We start from the raw sequence: 19837 nt of genomic DNA on the forward strand, positions 1-19837 counted from the left end.
ATGACCTGAATGAGAATAGAACAGAATTTTTGACCTGAGAAATTCTTTACTACAGAAAAACCAATAAGTTGTGGATAAACTGTGTAGTGGAAATATAACAAAAGGTAGGATACTTAACATCCCTCAACTTTCAAAGACAAAATTTTGTCCTGTTTTCTGGTGAAATGATGTTCATGTTGCAGACTCTGAATTGCTTCCCTGTTTGGACCTGACACATCTGGGTCTGTCTGTGGGTAATGTGGCCTCTGAGGACATTTTTATACACTTGGCAAAGGGACCACCTTTTCAAGCTTGGACCTTAAAATCCCAGTGAGACCTTCCTCACAAATGGGCTCCAAGGTAAGGACATACCCCTTTTCCCTAACAAAGTCCAGATTGCAGTGTTGGTAACCTCCTGCCAATCTCAAATAGGACCTCAGCATCCTGGGATCCCCTGGAACCACTTCATTTATCTCTGGGCAAACTAAACATGCTCAGTTTAAAATGCAGTGAAGCTCACCATTGTCCTTTGTTTTAGAGAGTCTTATTTTTGCATAAGTAGTCCATCCTATACAGGCTGCTAACTACTCTGTATTCCCCTTGCCCCTATGACTGCTGGTGTAAATAAACTGCATCTCCCCATTGGGAAGCAATGATAATAAACAAAATTTTAAAAAATGAAAAACAAAAGCTAAACATGCTCAGTTTAAAGTCTTTGTCACATTATTTTATTAGACTAATTTCATCCGAAATAAACTCATATTCTAATTACTGATTTTGTTGACTGCCTTAGTATTACATCTTTTCAGTGTTTTATAATATTGGTTTATGGACCATGTTCAGAGTTTGTATGTTTCTCTTTGTCTCCCTCCTTCTGTGCTCACCCCTCCCAGTTTTCTGCTTTTGCATTTGTCTCCCTCCCATCCTCAAGGCTCTAGTCCAGAACTGGCTCTTATTATGACAGTTGAGCTGCCCCACTGAGTGATTAAGGATGACACAGATCCAGGCACTGAGCCAGCAGGCAGCCTGGCTCACTCCCTGGACTGCAGGATGAATCCTGGTCGACCCACGTCTCTGGACTTGCAGCCTGTTACACACCTTAGCCCAGGCAGGTTTCAGCAACAATTTAGTTCAGCCCCTAGCCTAGCCTGGCCCAGCCCACAACTTTAAGCAGGGATCCAGCTCCATCCCCATCTAATTTGAGACTTTTAGTTCCCATGACCCCACCCCAGGAATGAAACTTGGGGTTCCCACTGAATGTCTGGGCCTGGAGCTCTTCAGCCCACTTACTGCAGTGCATTTTCATCCTGCTTCTCATCCATGGTTCTGAGCCCCCCGTACACAGAGTAATGGCCCGTAGAGTTGTCCACATTCTAATTCCAGGAACCTGTGAGTATGTTACCTTACATGGCAAAGGGGAGTTTGCAGATGGGATTGAGTTCAGGATCTTGACATGGGGAGATTGTCTTGAATTCTGCCAGTGGGTTGATGTGATCACAGGGGTTCCTTATAACGAAAAGGGGGAGACAGGAGAGTCAGAGATGTGATGATGGAAACAGCAGAGGTCAGAGAAAGAGATTTGAAGATGCTACACTGCTGGCTTTGAAGATGAAGGAAGGGGCCTGAGCCAAGGGATGCAGGCAACCTCTAGAAGCTGCAAGGAAACATATTTACCCCTTGAGTCTTCAGAATGAATGCAGGCCTGATGACACCTTGATTTTGAGCTCAGTGAGACCTAATTTGCACTTCTGACCTCCAGAACTGTAAGATAAATTTGTGTTGTTTATGCCACAAAGTTTTCAGTAATTTGTTACAGCAGTAATAGGAAACTATCTTTGTTTTTCTGATGTTGCTGCTCTGTTTTCTTTTTGATTATTTTAAACCTCCCCCTCCTTTTCTGTGTGTGGAGCTGAGAAAGACTGTCAACCATGAATTTGCCCACAAGTGGACCCTTTCTCTAGAAATAAATGGTGACCATTTATTAAAGTGGGAAAACAGATTGGTAGGGACAGGAGTGTGTAGAATGCTTGCTAGTGTACTTTCAGCATTTTTTTTTAAGTACTGAAACTTTAAAAAAAGTTTTTTCTAAATTACACATATACCATGTATGCACCTATAAACCTAACATTGTAAGGCCATAAATGAATTGCCAGACTGTTTTTGAAATAGCTATAACCTGATAGTGCAAGTACTGGACAAAAAATAATTGAAATCTGAGATATCTTTTTATCCCTGCCATCTAGTGCCTGTGAATTAAAGAAATAACTCACCCTCTCTAAGACTTCCCTTTTCACTATCTGCCTCTTTCAGAGTTTGTGGGAGTAATAACAATATTTAAAGGCTTTTAAGCAATTAGAATTGTTTTCTTGTTATCAGATTGGTGATGCTTCTATGAGAAAACCATTGTATAAGTTATCTATCACTGCAAAACAAAGTACCCCAAAGCTTAGTGACTTAAAACAAATATTCATTATCTCACATCATCTCACATCATTTTTGTGGGTCAGGATTTCAAGAGCAGCTTGTCTGGGTAGATCTGGCCCCAAGTCTCTCATGAGGCTGTGGTCATGATGTCGGACATGGTGCAGTTGATCTGAAATTTGATTAAGGCCGAGGATCTACTCCCAAAGTGACTCGCTCACATGGGTGACAAGTTAGTGCTAACTATTGGCAGGAAGTCATGGCTTATCTCAAGGATCTCCCCATAGGGCTTCTGATTGTGTTTACCACCTGGCAGCTGGCTTCCCACAGGGCAAGCAGTTCAAGAGAGAGAAAGGCAGAAACCACAGTGCCTTTTATGACCTAGCTCAGAAGTCACATGGTATCGTGTCCACACATCCAACTGGCTACACAGGTCAGCCCTGCTCAGCATGGAGTGGACTATAGAAGGGCATGAATAACAGGGGACAAGGATCGCTGGGGGCTATCTTAGAGGCTGCCAACCATGACCAAGGAGAAGGTTCTATCTAGTCTTCAGCCTTAAAGCCTTCCTTATCTCATAAATCTCTAGAGATGCCGCCGAGTAGGAAGTAAATTCCAAGGTTAGTCCAAACAACTAGCTCACAGGAATCACATCTTTAAAATCATATCACCTAAAACTCTCTACTGATAATTTAAAACTGAGTTGCATAAGCCTTGTCTCATTTGCATTAGAGCCTCCGTATCTCCCAGGAGCAGAAACCCTGCCTTGTACTTCTGAAGCTCTTAGGACATCTCGCCTGCTCCTTGGCACAGAGTTAGGAATACATACATTTTTGTAAACTTGACAAATTGTCAACGGGCATTTGAAGAGTAACACATTGGTTAATATCCAGCCCCCCTCCCCCCACCCCGCCCACATTGGTTAATATCCAGCCCCCCTCCCCCCCCCACCCCGCCCTCTTAATTTGATGTTTCTGTGTGTTTTGAAAGCCTGGGCTTACGGGAGTGACTGACTCCAGAATTTTAGAAGTCAGTTGTAGGGTGAATCTCTCCACACTGAGGTTGAATTTGGAGTCCAAATAGGAGCCAAATGGGGGTATATACAGAACCAAAACTATTGCCAGCGTCCTTGTCCAGGGATGCTAGTGAATGAAGCACATTGGACAGAAGCAATATGTGTAAACAGAGAGACAGGATGTCAAATGTGATGGAGACACAGCTGCACCTGCTGTGTGATTTTTAGGCAAGTCCCCAAATCACCTAAACTTTCTGGGTGTGGCTTCCTTATGATTTAATTGGGATAATAATGCCCACGTGTTTTCAAAGATGTGCAGCAACTGGACCTCTCTACTGGAAGGACCGTAAATAGTTATAATCACTTTACAGAGCGCTGGCAATATCCAGTATAGCTAATGATGTAATACCCGCCCCGTGATAGACACCCCAGCAATTCTATTCTTGGTCTGACCTTGGAGCGGAAGTTCTCAGCCCTGATTGCATGTTAGAACCACCTGGGGGAGTTGGGTTTTTTTTAAGTGCTAAGGTCTCAGCTCTACCCTCAGGGATTAAGATTTCATCAGTTCTGGGATGAGGCCCAGAAACTGGTTTTTTACAAAGCTCCCAAGGCTATTCTAATGTGCACTCTGGCAGAGAGAAACTCACACAGACAAAGAGACATCCACCTGGTACCAAGTATACACATAAAACCAAGGGGGATTAAGCATCTAAATGTAAAAAGTCAATCTTTAAAATTCTTTTAAAAACGTAAAAACTACCACATGACCTTGGGATATGGAAGGATCTCATGAGATTCGAAATGCATACACCATAAAAGATAAGATGGATACATTTGCCTTTGATGTGTAAAAATCTTGTGTTTGAAAAGATGCCAAAAACAAAGAGAAAAGATAAGCCACAGGCTGAAAGAAGTAATTTGAGAATCAGATAACCAAACAAAGGATTAGTATTCAGAGTATAAAAGAATTCAAACGTGTTAGTAAGAAAAAGGTGAATTACCTATAAATGCTCCAACCAAAGAGGAATGGATACAAAAACAAGACCCATATATGTACTGTCTACAAGAGACCCACTTCAGACCTAGGGACACATACAGACTGAAAGTGAGGGGATGGAAAAAGATATTCCATGCAAATGGAAATCAAAAGAAAGCTGGAGTAGCAATACTCATATCAGATAAAATAGACTTTAAAATAAAGAATGTTACAAGAGACAAGGAAGGACACTACATAATGATCAAGGGATCAATCCAAGAAGAAGATATAACAATTATAAATATATATGCACCCAACATAGGAGCACCTAAATACTTAAGGCAACTGCTAACAGCTATAAAAGAGGAAATCAACAGTAACACAATAATAGTGGGGGACTTTAACACCTCACTTACACCAACGGACAGATCATCCAAAATGAAAATAAATAAGGAAACAAGAGCTTTAAATGACACAATAGACCAGATAGATTTAACTGATATTTATAGGACATTCCATCCAAAAACAGCAGATTACACTTTCTTCTCAAGTGCACAGAGAACATTCTCCAGGACAGATCACATCTTGGGTTGCAAATCAAGCCTCAGTAAGTTTAAGAAAATTGAAATCATATTAAGCATCTTTTCTGACCACAACTCTATGAGATTAGAAATCAATTACAGGGGAAAAAATGTAAAAAACACAAACACATGGAGGCTAAACAATACGTTACTAAATAACCAAGAGGTCACTGAAGAAATCAAAGAGGAAGTCAAAAAATACCTAGAGAAAAATTACAATGAAAACACGACTATCCAAAACCTAGGGATGCAGCAAAAGCAGTTCTAAGAGGGAAGTTTATAGCAATACAAGCCTACCTCAAGAAACAAGAAAAATCTCAAACAATCTAACCTTACACCTAAAGGAACTAGAGAAAGAACAAACAAAACCCAAAGTTAATAGAAGGAAAGAAATCATAAAGATCAGAAATAAATGAAATAGAAACAAAGAAAATAACAAAGATCAATAAAACTAAAAGCTGGTTCTTTGAGAAGATGAACAAAATTGATAAACCATTAGCCAGACTCATCAAGAAAAAGAGGGAGAGGGCTTCCTTGGTGGCACAGTGGTTGAGAATCCGCCTGCTGATGCAGGGGACACGGGTTCGTGCCCTGGTCCGGGAAGATCCCACATGCCGTGGAGCAGCTGGGCCCGTGAGCCATGGCTGCTGAGCCTGTGCGTCTGGAGCCTGTGCTCTGCAATGGGAGAGGCCGCAACAGCAAGAGGCCCACATACCCACCCCCAAAAAAAAGAAAAAAAAAGAAAAGAAAAAGAGGGAGAGGACTCAAATCAATAAAATTAGAAATGAAAAAGGAGAAGCTACAACAGACACTGCAGAAATACAAAGCATCCTAAGAGACTACTACAAGCAACTCTATGCCAATATAATGGACAACCTGGAAGAAATGGAAAAATTCTTAAAAAGGTATAACCTTCCAAGACTGAACCAGGAAGAAATAGAAAATATGAGCAGACCAGTCACAAGTAATGATATTGAAACTGTGATTAAAAATCTTCCAACAAACAAAAGTCCAGGACCAGATGGCTTCACAGGTGAATACCATCAAACATTTAGAGAAGAGCTAACACCCATCTTTCTCAAACTCTTACAAAAAATTGCAGAGGAAGGAACACTCCCAAACTCATTCTATGAGGCCACTATCACCCTGATACCAAAACCAGACAAAGATACTACAAAAAAAGAAAATTACAGACCAATATCACTGATGAATATAGATGCAAAAATCCTCTACAAAATACTGGCAAACAGAATCCAACAACACATTAAAAGGATCATACACCATGATCAAGTGGGATTTATCCCAGGGATGCAAGGATTCTTCAATATACACAAATCAATCAGTGTGATACACCATAGTAACAAACTGAAGAATAAAAACCATATGATCATCTCAATAGATGCAGGAAAAGCTTTTGACAAAATTCAACACCCATTTATGATAAAAACTCTCCAGAAAGGGGGCAAAGAGGGAACCTACCTCAACATAATAAAGGCCATATATGACAAACCCACAGCAAACATTATTCTCAGTGGTGAGAAACTGAAAGCATTTCCTCTAAGATCAGGAACAAGACAAGGATGTCCACTCTCACCACTATTATTCAACATAGTTTTGGAAGTCCTATGCATGGCAATCAGAGAAGAAAAAGAAATAAAAGGAATACAAATTGGAAAAGAAGAAGTAAAACTGTCACTGTTTGCAAATGACATGATACTATACATAGATAATCCTAAAGATGCCACCAGAAAACTACTAGAGCTAATCAATGAATTTGGTAAAGTTTCAGGATACAAAATTAATGCACAGAAATCTCTTGCATTCCTATACTAATGATGAAAAAGCTGACAGAGAAATTAAGGAAACACTCCCATTTACCACTGCAACAAAAAGAATAAAATACCTAGGAATAAACCTACCTAGGGAGACAAAAGACCTGTATGCAGAAAACTACAAGACACTGTTGAAAGAAATTAAAGATGATACAAACAGGTGGAGAGATATACCATGTTCTTGGATTGGAAGAATCAATATTGTGAAAATGCCTATACTACCCAAAGCAATCTACAGATTCAGTGCAATCCCTATCAAATTACCAATGGCATATTTTACAGAACTAGAACAAAAAGTCTTAAAATTTGTATGGAGACACAAAAGACCTCAAATAGCCAAAGCAGTCTTGAGGGAAAAAAAATGGACTTGGAGGAATCAGACTCCCTGACTTCGACTATACTACAAAGCTACAGTAATCAAGACAATATGGTACTGGCACAAAAACAGAAATATAGATCAGTGGAACAGGATAGAAAGCCCAGAGATAAACTCACACACCTATGGTCAACTAATCTATGACAAAGGAGGCAAGGATATACAATGGAGAAAAGACAGTCTCTTCAATAAGTGGTGCTGGGTAAACTGGACAGCTACATGTAAAAGAATGAAATTAGAACACTCCCTAACACCATACACAAAAATAAACTCAAAATGGATTAGAGACCTAAATGTAAGACTGGACACTATAAAACTCTTAGAGGAAAACATAGGAAGAACACTCTTTGACATAAATCACAGCAAGATCTTTTTTTTTTTTTTTTTTGCGGTACGTGGGCCACTCACTGTTGTGGCCTATCCCGTTGCGGAGCACAGGCTCCAGATGTGCAGGCTCAGCGGCCATGGCTCATGGGCCCAGCCGTTCCGCGGCATGTGGGATCTTCCCGGACTGGGGCATGAACCCGTGTCCCCTGCATCAGCAGGCACACTCTCAACCACTGCGCCACCAGGGAAGCCCGCAAGATCTTTTTTGATCCACCTCCTAGAGTAATGGAAATAAAAACAAAAATAAACAAATGCGACCTAATGAAACTTAAAAGGTTTTGCAAAGCAAAGGAAACTACAAAGAAGACAAAAAGACCACCCTCAGAATGGGAGAAAATACTTGCAAATGAATCAACGGACAAAGGATTAATCTCCAAATTATATAAACATCTCATGCAGCTCACTATTAAAAAAACAAACAACCCAATCCAAAAATGGGCAGAAGACCTAAATAGACATTTCTCCAAAGAAGACATACAGATGGCCAAGAAGCCCATGAAAAGCTGCTCAACATCACTAATTATTAGAGAAATGCAAATCAAAAGTACAATGAGGTATCACCTCACACCAGTTAGAATGGGCATCATCAGAAAATCTACAAACAACAAATGCTGGAGAGGGTGTGGAGAAAAGGGAACACTCTTGCACTGTTGGTGGGAATGTAAATTGATACAGCCACTATGGAGAACAGTATAGAGGTTCCTTAAAAAACTAAAAATAGAATTACCATATGACCCAGCAGTCCCACTACTGGGCATATACCCTGAGAAAAACACAATTCAAAAAGACACATGCACCCCAATGTTCATTGCAGCACTATTTACAATAGCTAGGTCGTGGAAGAAACCTAAATGCCCATCGACAGACGAATGGATAAAGAAGATGTGGTACATATATACAATGGAATATTACTCAGCCATAAAAAGAAATGAAATTGGGTCATTTGTAGAGACGTGGATGGATCTAGAGACTGTCATACAGAGTGAAGTAAGTCAGAAAGAGAAAAACAAATATCGTATATTAACACATATATGTGGAACCTAGAAAAATGGTACAGGTGAACCAGTTTGCAGGGCAGAAATTGAGACACAGATGTAGAGAACAAACGTATGGACACCAAGGGGGGAAAGTGGTGGTGGGGTGATGAATTGGGAGATTGGGATTGACATGTATACAATGATGTGTATGGATAACTAATAAGAACATGCTGTATAAAAAAATAAATAAAATACAAAAATTCAAAAAAAAAAAGAAAAAGAAAAAGATGAATTATCTAATTACCGTTACTTTTTGTAAGGAGAATAGGTAAATAAAATGGGCAGAGTTATATAGGGAAGGTTTCAGCAGTAAAAAAAATGAATCAACTATGTATTAACATATATACACATTTACATATGTTCATACATACATATGTATTAACATAAATAACTCTTAAGACAATGTTTATCAATAAAAACAAGACCTTCAGAATTATACTGTATGACGCCAATTTCCTAAAAAAAATTGAAACACACAAGTCAACACTATATGTGTTCATTAATAAAGACTGTACAAGTATAAATACACACATGGGTCTGAAAAACACTATCCTGAGTTTTATTTTTACCTCTAAGAAGAAAGGGAAATAGGATTGGGATTTCAAATAAATCTATAATATTTTAGGTGTTCAACTGAATCACAAATACATGAATGTCTGTTGTATCATTATCTATACTTTTTTGTATGCTTAAAAATATTATAGGGACTTCCCTGTTGGTGCAGTGGTTACGAATCCGCCTGCTAATGCAGGGGACACGGGTTTGTTCCCTGGTCCAGGAAGATTCCACATGCCGCGGAGCAACTAAGCCTGTGCGCCACAACTACTGAGTCCACGTGCTGCAACTACTGAAGCCCACGCGCCTAGAGCCCGTGCTCTGAAACAAGAGAAGCCACCGAAATGAGAAGCCCGCGCACCACAACAAAGAGTAGCCCCCCACTCGGCACAACTAGAGTAAGCCCACGTGCAGCAACAAAGACCCAACGCAGCCAAAAATAAATAAATAAATAAATTAAAATATTATAAAAATTATTGAAAAATCTAAAAATTAGTTATAGCGTCTTTGGGGGCTAATCCTCTAGAACCACAATAGACTTTTTAGTGTGAAATCTTGATCCGATTATCCTGGTTTTGTAAACGGTCACTTTAAAGAGAAAGCTCGTGACCCTGTAGAGAAACAAAGGCAGAAAGTCTTTAGTTCATAGAGTAAATATCGGGGTTTTAGCTTCCTATATGAGGCGCCGTTTGGGGGCGCCAGAGGACAGCACAAGCCAGCCGATCCCAGGTTCTCCCAGGGGAACAGAACGGCCGGGTTCACCTGTTCCATACTGGTTAATAATGAAACATCTGGTGGGTTCTTACCTCCTGAAGTGTCTTGTGATGACGGTAGCACGTGCTGTCTTTAACGCCCTGGACTTGATATAGTAAGGGTTTGCGGAGCCCCTGAAATGCAGCTTATTTTTGACCTGAGTACTTAGAACTTTTCAAGCTGAGTCAGGTGGCAATGGTTCTTCCATTGCATAGGGTTATGAAAAATTAATATGGCTGAAACTCTGTACTTTCTGACACCCCCAGGATCCTCTTGAGCAGGAAATGAGGCTGCTTGATAAACGTGCTTTTTTTATCTCTTGAGGAATTGTCATATATTAAAAATAATTTAAAAGAAAAAAAGGATGATCAAGGTTGTTACCCAATATTACAAAGAAAATTACAGGTAGATAGGTTGATGCCTGGTGAAAATGGAGTGTGAACGGCTTCCCTAACCTAATCGGAGGGTCTTCTGAGAGGTCCTGTTAAAATCATCCAGCCGGGCTTCCCTGGTTGAGAGTCTGCCTGCCGATGCAGGGGACATGGGTTCGTGCCCCGGTCCGGGAAGACTGCACATGCCGCGGAGCGGCTGGGCCCGTGAGCCATGGCCGCTGAGCCTGCGCGTCCGGAGCCTGTGCCCCGCAATGGGAGAGGCCACAACAGTGAGAGGCCCACGTACCGAAAAAAAAAAAAACCCATCCAGCCAAGTTAGGAGGAATTCTTCCCATTTTATAGCAAAGGAAGAGAAAAGATCACCAAGAAGTCCCCTCCCTTGGGTCCCCTAGACCAGTGCTGTCCATTAGAACGTTCGTGACGATGAAAGTGTTCACATTTATGATGTACAATGAAGTAGCCACTAGCCATGTGTGGCTGCAGCGTGCTGAACTACGGCTAGAATGAAGAATAAAATTTTACATTTTATTTAATTTTAGTTCTTTTGAATTTAAGTGACCACATGTGGCTGGTGGCTACTGAATTGGACAGTGCAAGTCTAGATATTTTTAAATGTTTATTTTTGTGTTGTACCACTAATATATGCACTAAAGAAAATGAGATGCATGTTAAATTCAAATTTGGGTGTATATACTTCTAAATTTTTCCCTACAGATGTCAAATGTACTTATAAATACACACGTTTTTCTTTTCGAAAATGGGATCATACTTAACATATTGCTTTTAATGTTTTTAAAAAGTAATATACAGGGAACATCTCCCCATACCAGAACTTTATATAATTTTTAATACTTGGAGTATCCTCTGTTGAATGATAATAATGGACAGTTATTATTCTAAGCACACTGCCCGCATTATCTCATGTGATCCTCACAACCCCATGAGGTAGATATTCCATTTTACAGATGAATTCTCTGAAATACATAAAGATTAACGTGTACTTTGCAAAACTCAAGCAGAGGCAGTGGGAGAGTCAGGGTTTCAAGGCTCCCAACCAGGTGGGCTGACTTCAGAGCCTGCTGCTGAATCTCTCTGCTTTAAATAAAGTTTTTTATTATTTATTTATTTATTTATTTATTTATTTACTTCTTTGCAGTACGCGGGCCTCTCACTGTTGTGGCCTCTCCCGTTGCGGAGCACAGGCTCCAGACGCGCAGGCTCAGCGGCCATGGCTCATGGGCCCAGCCGCTCCACGGCATGTGGGATCTTCCCGGACCAGGGCACGAACCCGTGTCCCCTGCATCGGCAGGCGGACTCTCAACCACTGCACCACCAGAGAAGCCCTAAATAAAGTTTTTTAAAATTGAAGTATAGTTAATTTACAATGTTATGTTAGTTTCCAGTGTACAGCAAAGTGATTCAGATATATATAGAAATAGATATTCTTTTTCAGAGTCTTTTCCATTATAGTTCATTACAAGATACTGAGTAGAATTCCCTGTGCTTTACAGTAGGTCCTTGTTGCTTACCTAGTTTATATATAGTAGTGTGTATATGTTAATCCCAAACTCATAATTTATCTCCCCCACCTAAATAAATTCAGTTTAAAATAAGCATTCAATTCATCTAAAAGACACCCCAACAGCTTTGTCCTTAGTTTTGGTCTTAGGGCTTGAACACATCCTTTGTGCTACATTCAGTAATTAACGGGATGCTTTTAAGTTGCTTTACTTGACCAATGGGGACAAAGAGCTGAGTTTACTGAGCACGTGAGCCTTCATCTCTGCAACACAAGGATGCCTTTAGGTGGTGTCAAGCCACTGCTGCATGGGGGCAGGTAGAAGAGCAGTGGCTCTTCCTACTGGGCATGTAAAACCTCCTACCCCAAAAACCGATCACGATCACGTCAGCCAAGAGTTACCTGCCTTGCTGCAGAGTACAGCACTTGAAAGCAGATAACAAAGTGGTGTGAGTGAGTTAACCTGCTGTGTTCACAGCCAAGCTCCCCACCTGTAAAACAGGGTTCATAAACTTCTTGAGTGCCTGCAGGGAGGGATGCATCTGGGTGCTCCTTGAGGAGGTATGGAGGTACATAAGGCGTGATCCTTGCTCCCAAGGAGGTAGAGCAGTGTAAGCACTTGAGAGCACATCCCTCCAAACCCACATGGCAGCTTGTGCAAGAACACAGGCAAAACACCAGGTTCAACAGAGCAGAGACAGCGAGGTGTCGTCTCCAGGGAAAATTCCACGAAGAGGGAGACATTTGACCCAGGAGCTGAGGCTTCATACAATGGTTAAGCTTTCAGTTGGAAGAATTCCCAAGTGGAGAAACAGAATGATGTGAAAGAACATTGGTCTTGCGAAGCTGACAGCCGCTGACACAGCATCTTTTTTTTTTTTTTTTTTTTGCGGTACACGGGCCTGTCACTGTTGTGGCCTCTCCTGTTGTGGAGCACAGGCTCCGGACGCACAGGCTCAGCGGCCATGGCTCACGGGCCCAGCCGCTCCGCGGCATGTGGGATCTTCCCAGACCGGGGCATGAACCTGTGTCCCCTGCATCGGCAGGCGGACTCTCAACCACTGCGCCACCAGGGAAGCCCAACAGCATCTTTGTTTAAGCTTTCAATTCTAATTACAAATGAATAAATGCCAACTATCAAATAAAAATGAGAAAATCTAGGCAAATATAAAGAAGAAAACTTAAATTATACCTAGTCCTACCACTTAGAAATATTTCCTTCTAATCTTTTTCCTAGTTGCCCCGACCTGGTTGCATACTTTAGTGTCGTTTTCCCCCAAATCTCCCTTGGAAATGTAAAACTCCTTATTATAGATTTAAACACAATATGCATTTTACCAACATCATCCTCTTTGGGGTGTTTTCCTGAGACCCTGGTGACTGGCCCCTAAGGGGACAGGTTGCTCTCTGCACTGCAGCCCAGCTGTCATCCTGGGATCTCCCTGCACCATCATCACCCTGAGGATTCCCTTCTCCTCGCTCTTGTGTTGAGACCTAGATTCCCAGATCAAATGGCTTTTTTTCTTTCTTGGTTTACCCCTTTATTTTGGTGGAACACATCCTCTAAAAGCTTTCTGGAAATGGGTGCATGGTAGCTAAAATGTTTGAAACCCTTGCATGTCTGTTAATGGCTCTCATTCAGCCCCATCCTTGATTGATGATCTGTCTAGGAATTGAACTGTTGGTCACAAGTCATTCTCCTACAGATCTTTTTAAGGTGTTGTTCCATTGTTTTCTAGCCTCCAGTGTCCTGCTGAGAGGTCTGCTACCAGTTCGATTTGTTATCATTTCCCTGGAAGCTTTTAGAAGGGAGCTTCTCTTTGTCCCTATTGCTCTGAGGTATCATGGTGATGTCTGTGGTATGGGTCTGCTTTTATCCATTGACAGAAATGCCTTTTTATTCCACCAACTCACATCATCAGTTTTGGAAATTTTTTCTTGAGCTATTTTCCAATGATTTCTACTCTCCATTCTCTTGGTTCTCAGATTCTGGGCTTGCTGGCTTGTGCCCTAGTTTTCATATCATTTCTGAACATTTTTCTAGCTCTTTGTCTTTTTCTCTACTTTCTGGGAGATTCCCTCAATTTCATCTTCCAACACCTCCTTTGAGTTTCTAATTCTACCATTATATCTTATTATAACATGTTAACATTACATAATGTAATATATTTAGTATAATATATTTTGGGGAGCTTTGTTTTGCTCTCTGTCCCTTTTTCATAGCATCCCTTTATTCCATAGATGCAGTATCTTCTCACATCTCTCCTTTCTGTACTTCCTGTCTTATTGTTTCCTTCAAGTTGATTTTTTTCTGATTCTTGTTCATCTTGCTTCTGTCTTTCATCTAAGAGATCATCATCCTCAAATGTCTGACAATCCCTGCCTCTCAGTTCCTATGTAATAGTAAAACATCAAAGAGCTGATTGGATGCTCAGGGCTCACAGATAGGGCTGGTCCAGCCTGGCCAGGGTGTAGGGTGATATGAGCCTCCTCTGCTCGCCTTCTAGAGGGCATATGCCCAGCTCCAGCAATCTGGAGGCCCCAGTGGTCAGGACTAAATCCTTTACTTAGTCCACTGGTTTTAGAGTGCAGGATCCTGACCCTTAACCTCTTCTGGTGTGGCCCAGTTCAAGACTCTGCTTTTACTATCTGCAGAGAATAAATTTCCAGGCTTCAGCTGGGGTGAAGAAAGGGGCAGTTGCCCATCTGCTCAGAATACAGGAGGGGATCTGGGGATCTAGTTTCATCTTAAATAGACTTTTAGCCACTCCTGTTTTCCATTACTAACCAATGTGTCTTCCCCAAAGATTTGTTATATAAAATAATTGAGATAGCCCTTGCATAACATGGGACACTTTATAAGGGCACAAATATAAGGCAATTCTCTTTTCTAAGGGATACTTTTGCAGGGGGAGGGGAGAGGTTCAATTTATATTTAAAGAAATACAATATTAAAGCCACAATGAGATACCACTTTACACCCACTAAAATGGCTGCAAGTAAAAGCACGGATAACTCCAAGTGTTGACAAGGATGTAGAACAACTGGAACATTCATACAGAACTGGTGGGAATGCAAAATGATGTAACCACTTTAGAAAACTGTTCGGCAGTGTCTTAAAAAATTTCAGCATATACTTACTACATGACTCAGCAATTCACGCCTAGGTGTGTTTACCCCAAAGAGATAAAAATATGTGTCTACACAAAGACTTGTTCCCAGATGTTCTTAGCAGCTTTATTCATAATGGCCCCAAACTAGAAAGAACCCAAATCCCCATCAACAAAGGAATGGATTTTTAAAAACGTGGTATAGCCATAGAATGAAATACTATTCATCAGGAAAAATGAACAAAGTATTGATACATGTAACAACATGGATGAGTCTCAAAATGTTAAACTGAGTGAAAGAAGCCAGACACAAAAAATACCTATGATTCCAACTAAATGAAATTCTAGAAAAGAAACTACTTTATAGTGACGAAAAGCAGATCGGTGATTTCCTGGCCCAGTGGTGGGAATGGGGTGGGATGGCTTGCAAAGGTGCATGAGGAAACTTTCTGGGACGGTGGAAATGTTCTACATCTTGATTATGTTGATGGATTCATGAGTATAAATGTTTGTCAAAACTCATTAAAGTGTCCATTTAAAAAATGGGTGCATTTTATTGTATGTAAATTATACTTCAGTAAAGGTGATTTTTTTCAGTGGTTCATAAAGAGATTATGACTTCTGTCCATGGGCAAGGATTGTTGGCCATTGATGCATGGGCTTCACTTGAGGGAGCCAGCTGTTCTGATGATCTATTTTACGGGTGTTACTGAACAAAGTTCGTGTGCCCGACACACAGTGAGGCCAAATAAAACTGAAATGATGGCGTTTGGAGCAGAGAAAGGTTTACTGCAGGGCCAAGCAAGGAGAACAGTTGGCTCACGCTCAAAAACCCTGAGCTCCCCAATGGTTTGGGGGGAAATTTTCTTATAGGCAAAATTTGGGGTGAGGGCTGCAGGGCGTGTGACTTTCTTCTGATTGGTTGGTGGTGAGGTGGTGTTGGGTGGTGCTCCAGGAATCTTGTGCTCAGCCTGAAGTTATCAATACCATCCTCCACCTTAGTGGGGGCCTTAGTTCTGCAGAAGAACTCAAAGATATTATGTCTATTCCTTGAGGAGGAACCAGGACCTTGCCCCAGGTATGTCTTGACTGCTCCTCCCTTGTTTCTGTATTCCCTGACTTCCCTGATTAGCAACTATTTGAATCTGCCCTTTGGAACTCAAAGAAGGTCAGGGAGGCTGAATGAAGCCTATTGCCTACAAACAAGAAACAGGGGACATGGAAAGAATTTGTACGTGGGAGCCCTACAGGGTCCTGCTGGGTTTCATTACCTCACGTGGCAAAGGAGAATTAAGGTAGCAGATGGAACTGAGGTTGATAATTAGCTGAAGTTAAAATAGGAAGATTGTTTTGTTTTATCCAGTGGGCCCAATATAATCACAGGGATAATTAAATTTGGAAGTGGAAGGCAGAAGAGATTAGAGTGATAAGATGCATAGCCATTGCTGGCATTGGAGATGGAGGGAGGGGCCAGGAGCCAAGGAGTGAGGGCACCTCTAGAAGCTGGAAAAGGCAAGGAAATAGATTCTCCCCTAGAGCCTCCAGAAAGGAACACAGCCCTGGTGATGCCCAGATTTAGCCCAATGACATGTCTGACCTACAGAACTATAAGATAACAAATTGTATTGTTCAGGGCACCAAGTGTGTGATAAATTCTTATAGCAGCAATAGCAAGCTAAAACAGGAATTAAAATGGAGTTTACATCTTAAAGTTTACATCTTAAATTAAGAAACTTAAGTTTAAAAAACTTAAGTTTAGGGCTTCCCTGGTGGCGCAGTGGTTGAGAGTCCGCCTGCCGATGCAGGGGACACGGGTTTGTGCCCTGGTCCGGGAAGATCCCACATGCCGTGGAGCGGCTAGGCCCGTTAGCCATGGCCGCTGAGCCTGCGCATCCGGAGCCTGTGCTCCACAACAGGAGAGGCCACAACAGTGAGAGGCCCGTGTACCGCAAAAAAAAAAACAAAAAAAAACCCTTAAGTTTACATCTTAATTTAAAACCATTTAAGATGTAAGCTATTATGTATAGGATGGATAAACAACAAGGTCCTACTGTATAGCACAGAGAACTATATTCAATATCTTCTGATAAACCATAATAGAAAAGAATATAAAAAAAGGATGTGTGTGTGTATATATATATATATATATATATCTGAATCACTTTGCTGTACAGCAGAAATTAACATAACATTGTAAATCAACTATAGTTCAGTTTAAAAAAAAGAAACCCATTTCAGCTCCTTACACTAGTAAGATGGTAAAGGTAATTAGTTAACTTCCTGCTGGGCCAGTCTCTTAACTAGTTTGCTAATTTACCTATAGGATTTCTCCTCTACAAGAGTATCTAGAGGACTCCCTTAAGCTTCTCCCCAGAGGGTTATAAAAACGCAACCATTTAGAAAATAGAGATGCACTGTCCTAATCCTCTATAAATCCTCAAACTGTAGAAGAAGCTGTTACTGATTCACACACGTAACTCAGGGGAGCCCAATCTTGGGGATGGGAAAATGTGAGTTCACCATACGTGGCCTTTGTTTGTTCGTTTTAATCGTAGAGACTTCTCTTAAGTCAGCTGTTAAAGACCAAGGTCTCTTTGCAAACCAGGCCACTCAGACGCCCTCAGCTCCGCCCTCCTTCCCCCCTCCCCCCTACCTCCCCCTCTCCGCAGGCCTCTGCAGCGCGTCCACCTCCTCCAGGGTTTCAACTGGAGGCATCAGCCCTCTTGTCCTTCAGCCAACCCTTCTGTAACTGATGTCCCCTGTGGACGAGAGGGAGCGAAGCTTCAGGTTCATGTCAAAAGGATTTTAACCCTTGCTCCACCCAGAAGCCGCCTGCTTCAGGTTGATGGACTATAAGCGCCTCGGTCCTAATTAGGGTCCAGCGGAAGCTACTAATCAGCACCGTACCCAGGACTTTTCCTAGGCTCCGCTGAAGCAAACTCGAGAGGAAAATAAAGCATGCCGTCACACGCCCCGTGCGCGGGAGCCCACTGGAAAGGAGGAAACGGGAGCCCCCATCAGACTCGGGCCTTTAGATGAAGTGACGCTGACTGCCAAGGAACTCCACGCTCTCTGCTTTCCTCAGAATCTGATGAATACTCAGATTGTTCAGTGCGCAAAACATACACACCCAAGGTCTGGAATTGGAGAGCGGTGCTCTTGCACTGTGGATATACTTAATGCCACTGAATTGTGCATGAAGTGGTTCAAATGGTAAATTTGACACTGTGTGTGTTTAATCACAATTAAAAACAAAAACCAGAAGCTCAGTTGCTTGCTTCTAGAACCTGAGCCATTCATTTTATTTTTCATTTAGGATGTTGACTTTTTAAAATCTTTATTTATTTATTCATTCATTCATTCATTTATTTTTGGCTGCATTGGGTCTTCGTTGCTGTGCACGGGCTTTCTCTAGTTGTGGTGAGTGGGGGCTACTCTTCATTGTGGTGCACGGGCTTCTCATTGCAGTGGCTTCTCTTGTTGTGGAGCACGGCCTCTAGGTGCACGGGCTTCCGTAGTTGTGGCACGCGGGCTCAGTAGTTGTGGCTCGTGGGCTTCAGAGCGCAGGCTCAGTAGTTGTGGCGCATGGGCTTAGTTGCCCCGTGGCATATGGGATCTTCCTGGACCAGGGTTCGAACCCGTGTCCCCTGCATTGGCAGGCGGATTCTCAACCACTGTGCCACCAGGGAAGCCCGACTTTCTTTTATCTTGAACTATAATTGACACATAACATTAGTTTCGGGTGTACATTGCAAAATGATCACCGCATCCATTCTTTCTTTCTTTTTTTTTCTGTCCTTTAATTTCCTCAGCATGTTCATTCACATTTGACTGACTGATAGTACATAATGTTATTTTACAATAGGCCAGGACATCTGTGTTATCCTGATTATACAAAAACAGATACAAAATGGTGTTGAGACTTAACTTGCCTGAAATTACAAGACTAAGTGTATATGCATATATTTTAAAAAAATCTCTCTATTTCTATTCCGTCCCTTTGGCTGAACATTATGAGTACAATATCTGCCCTTCTTGTGTTCCCCTCTCTTGTGGCAGGCATCACTATCCAGTAACCCAAGCCAAATCTCCTTTGTCATCCCCCCCACCAACAGTCATCAAATGCTAATAAGACATCTTCCTAAATCTCTCTGGAATTGATCTCTTCCCCATTAGAATTCCTTTTTGCAAGTCCATTTCTTCATCATAAGTCTGACATGTGAGCTCTTAATTGCTCGGCCGCAGTTTTCTCTTCTTCAGTCAGTGGTAAGAGCTTCAGGTCTGTTTGCTTTTGTAGTTCTTGTATCAAGGTCATAGTCTTATTGAAAGTAGCACAAATGCAGCTCTTAGTCTCTTTATGCTCGACAGCAATTCGTTTAAAGCATGCGTGCAAAGTTTGATATCGAGACTTTATTGCTGACAATTCCTTTAAGAGTGTAACTGGATTTTTCTTGCCCGCTGAATCAGGATAATTAGTCTTGATTTCCTGTTCCAACCTGTACTGAATGTAATCCGGATCAGAGTCAGCTTTCTGGAACATCAGTTCCAGCTTATCAACCTCCGCCTCCATGTTGAATAGTTGACATTCCTCCTCCATTCTTTTTTTTTTAATTTTAATTTTTTTTAATGAAGTATAGCTGATTTACAATGTTGCATTAGTTTTAGGTGTACAGTACAGTGATTCAATTATACACATATATGTATCTATTCTTTTTCAGATTCCTTTCCCTTATAGGTTATTACAAAATATTGAACATAGTTCCCTGTGCGATACAGTAGGTCCTTGTTGGTTCTCTATTTTATATATAGTACTATGTATATGTTAATCCCAAACTCCTAATTAATCCCTTCCCCCCTTTTCCCTTTGGTAACCATAAGTTTGTTTTCTATGTCTGCAGGCCTAT

General features: G+C 41.4%; 1 protein-coding gene across 1 annotated transcript; it reads right to left on the minus strand.

Moving 5' to 3' along the window:
- Window positions 1–19043: 19043 nt before the first annotated feature.
- On the minus strand, window positions 19044–19626 carry LOC309808446 (SKA complex subunit 2-like). Its single transcript, XM_082628754.1, has one exon. It carries the CDS (start codon window positions 19528–19530, stop codon window positions 19138–19140), a length of 393 nt encoding a protein of 130 aa, XP_082484880.1. The 5' UTR covers window positions 19531–19626; the 3' UTR covers window positions 19044–19137.
- Between the last annotated feature and the right edge of the window lie 211 nt (window positions 19627–19837).

The sequence above is a fragment of the Mesoplodon mirus genome, assembly GCF_964341445.2.
Source record: "Mesoplodon mirus genome assembly, chromosome: 7".
In the NCBI taxonomy this organism is placed as follows: Eukaryota; Metazoa; Chordata; class Mammalia; order Artiodactyla; family Ziphiidae; genus Mesoplodon; species Mesoplodon mirus.

Excerpts from the sequence above, each read along its gene's own strand:
- LOC309808446 (XM_082628754.1), bottom strand. The coding sequence starts at position 19,530 with ATGGAGGAGGAATGTCAACTATTCAACATGGAGGCGGAGGTTGATAAG.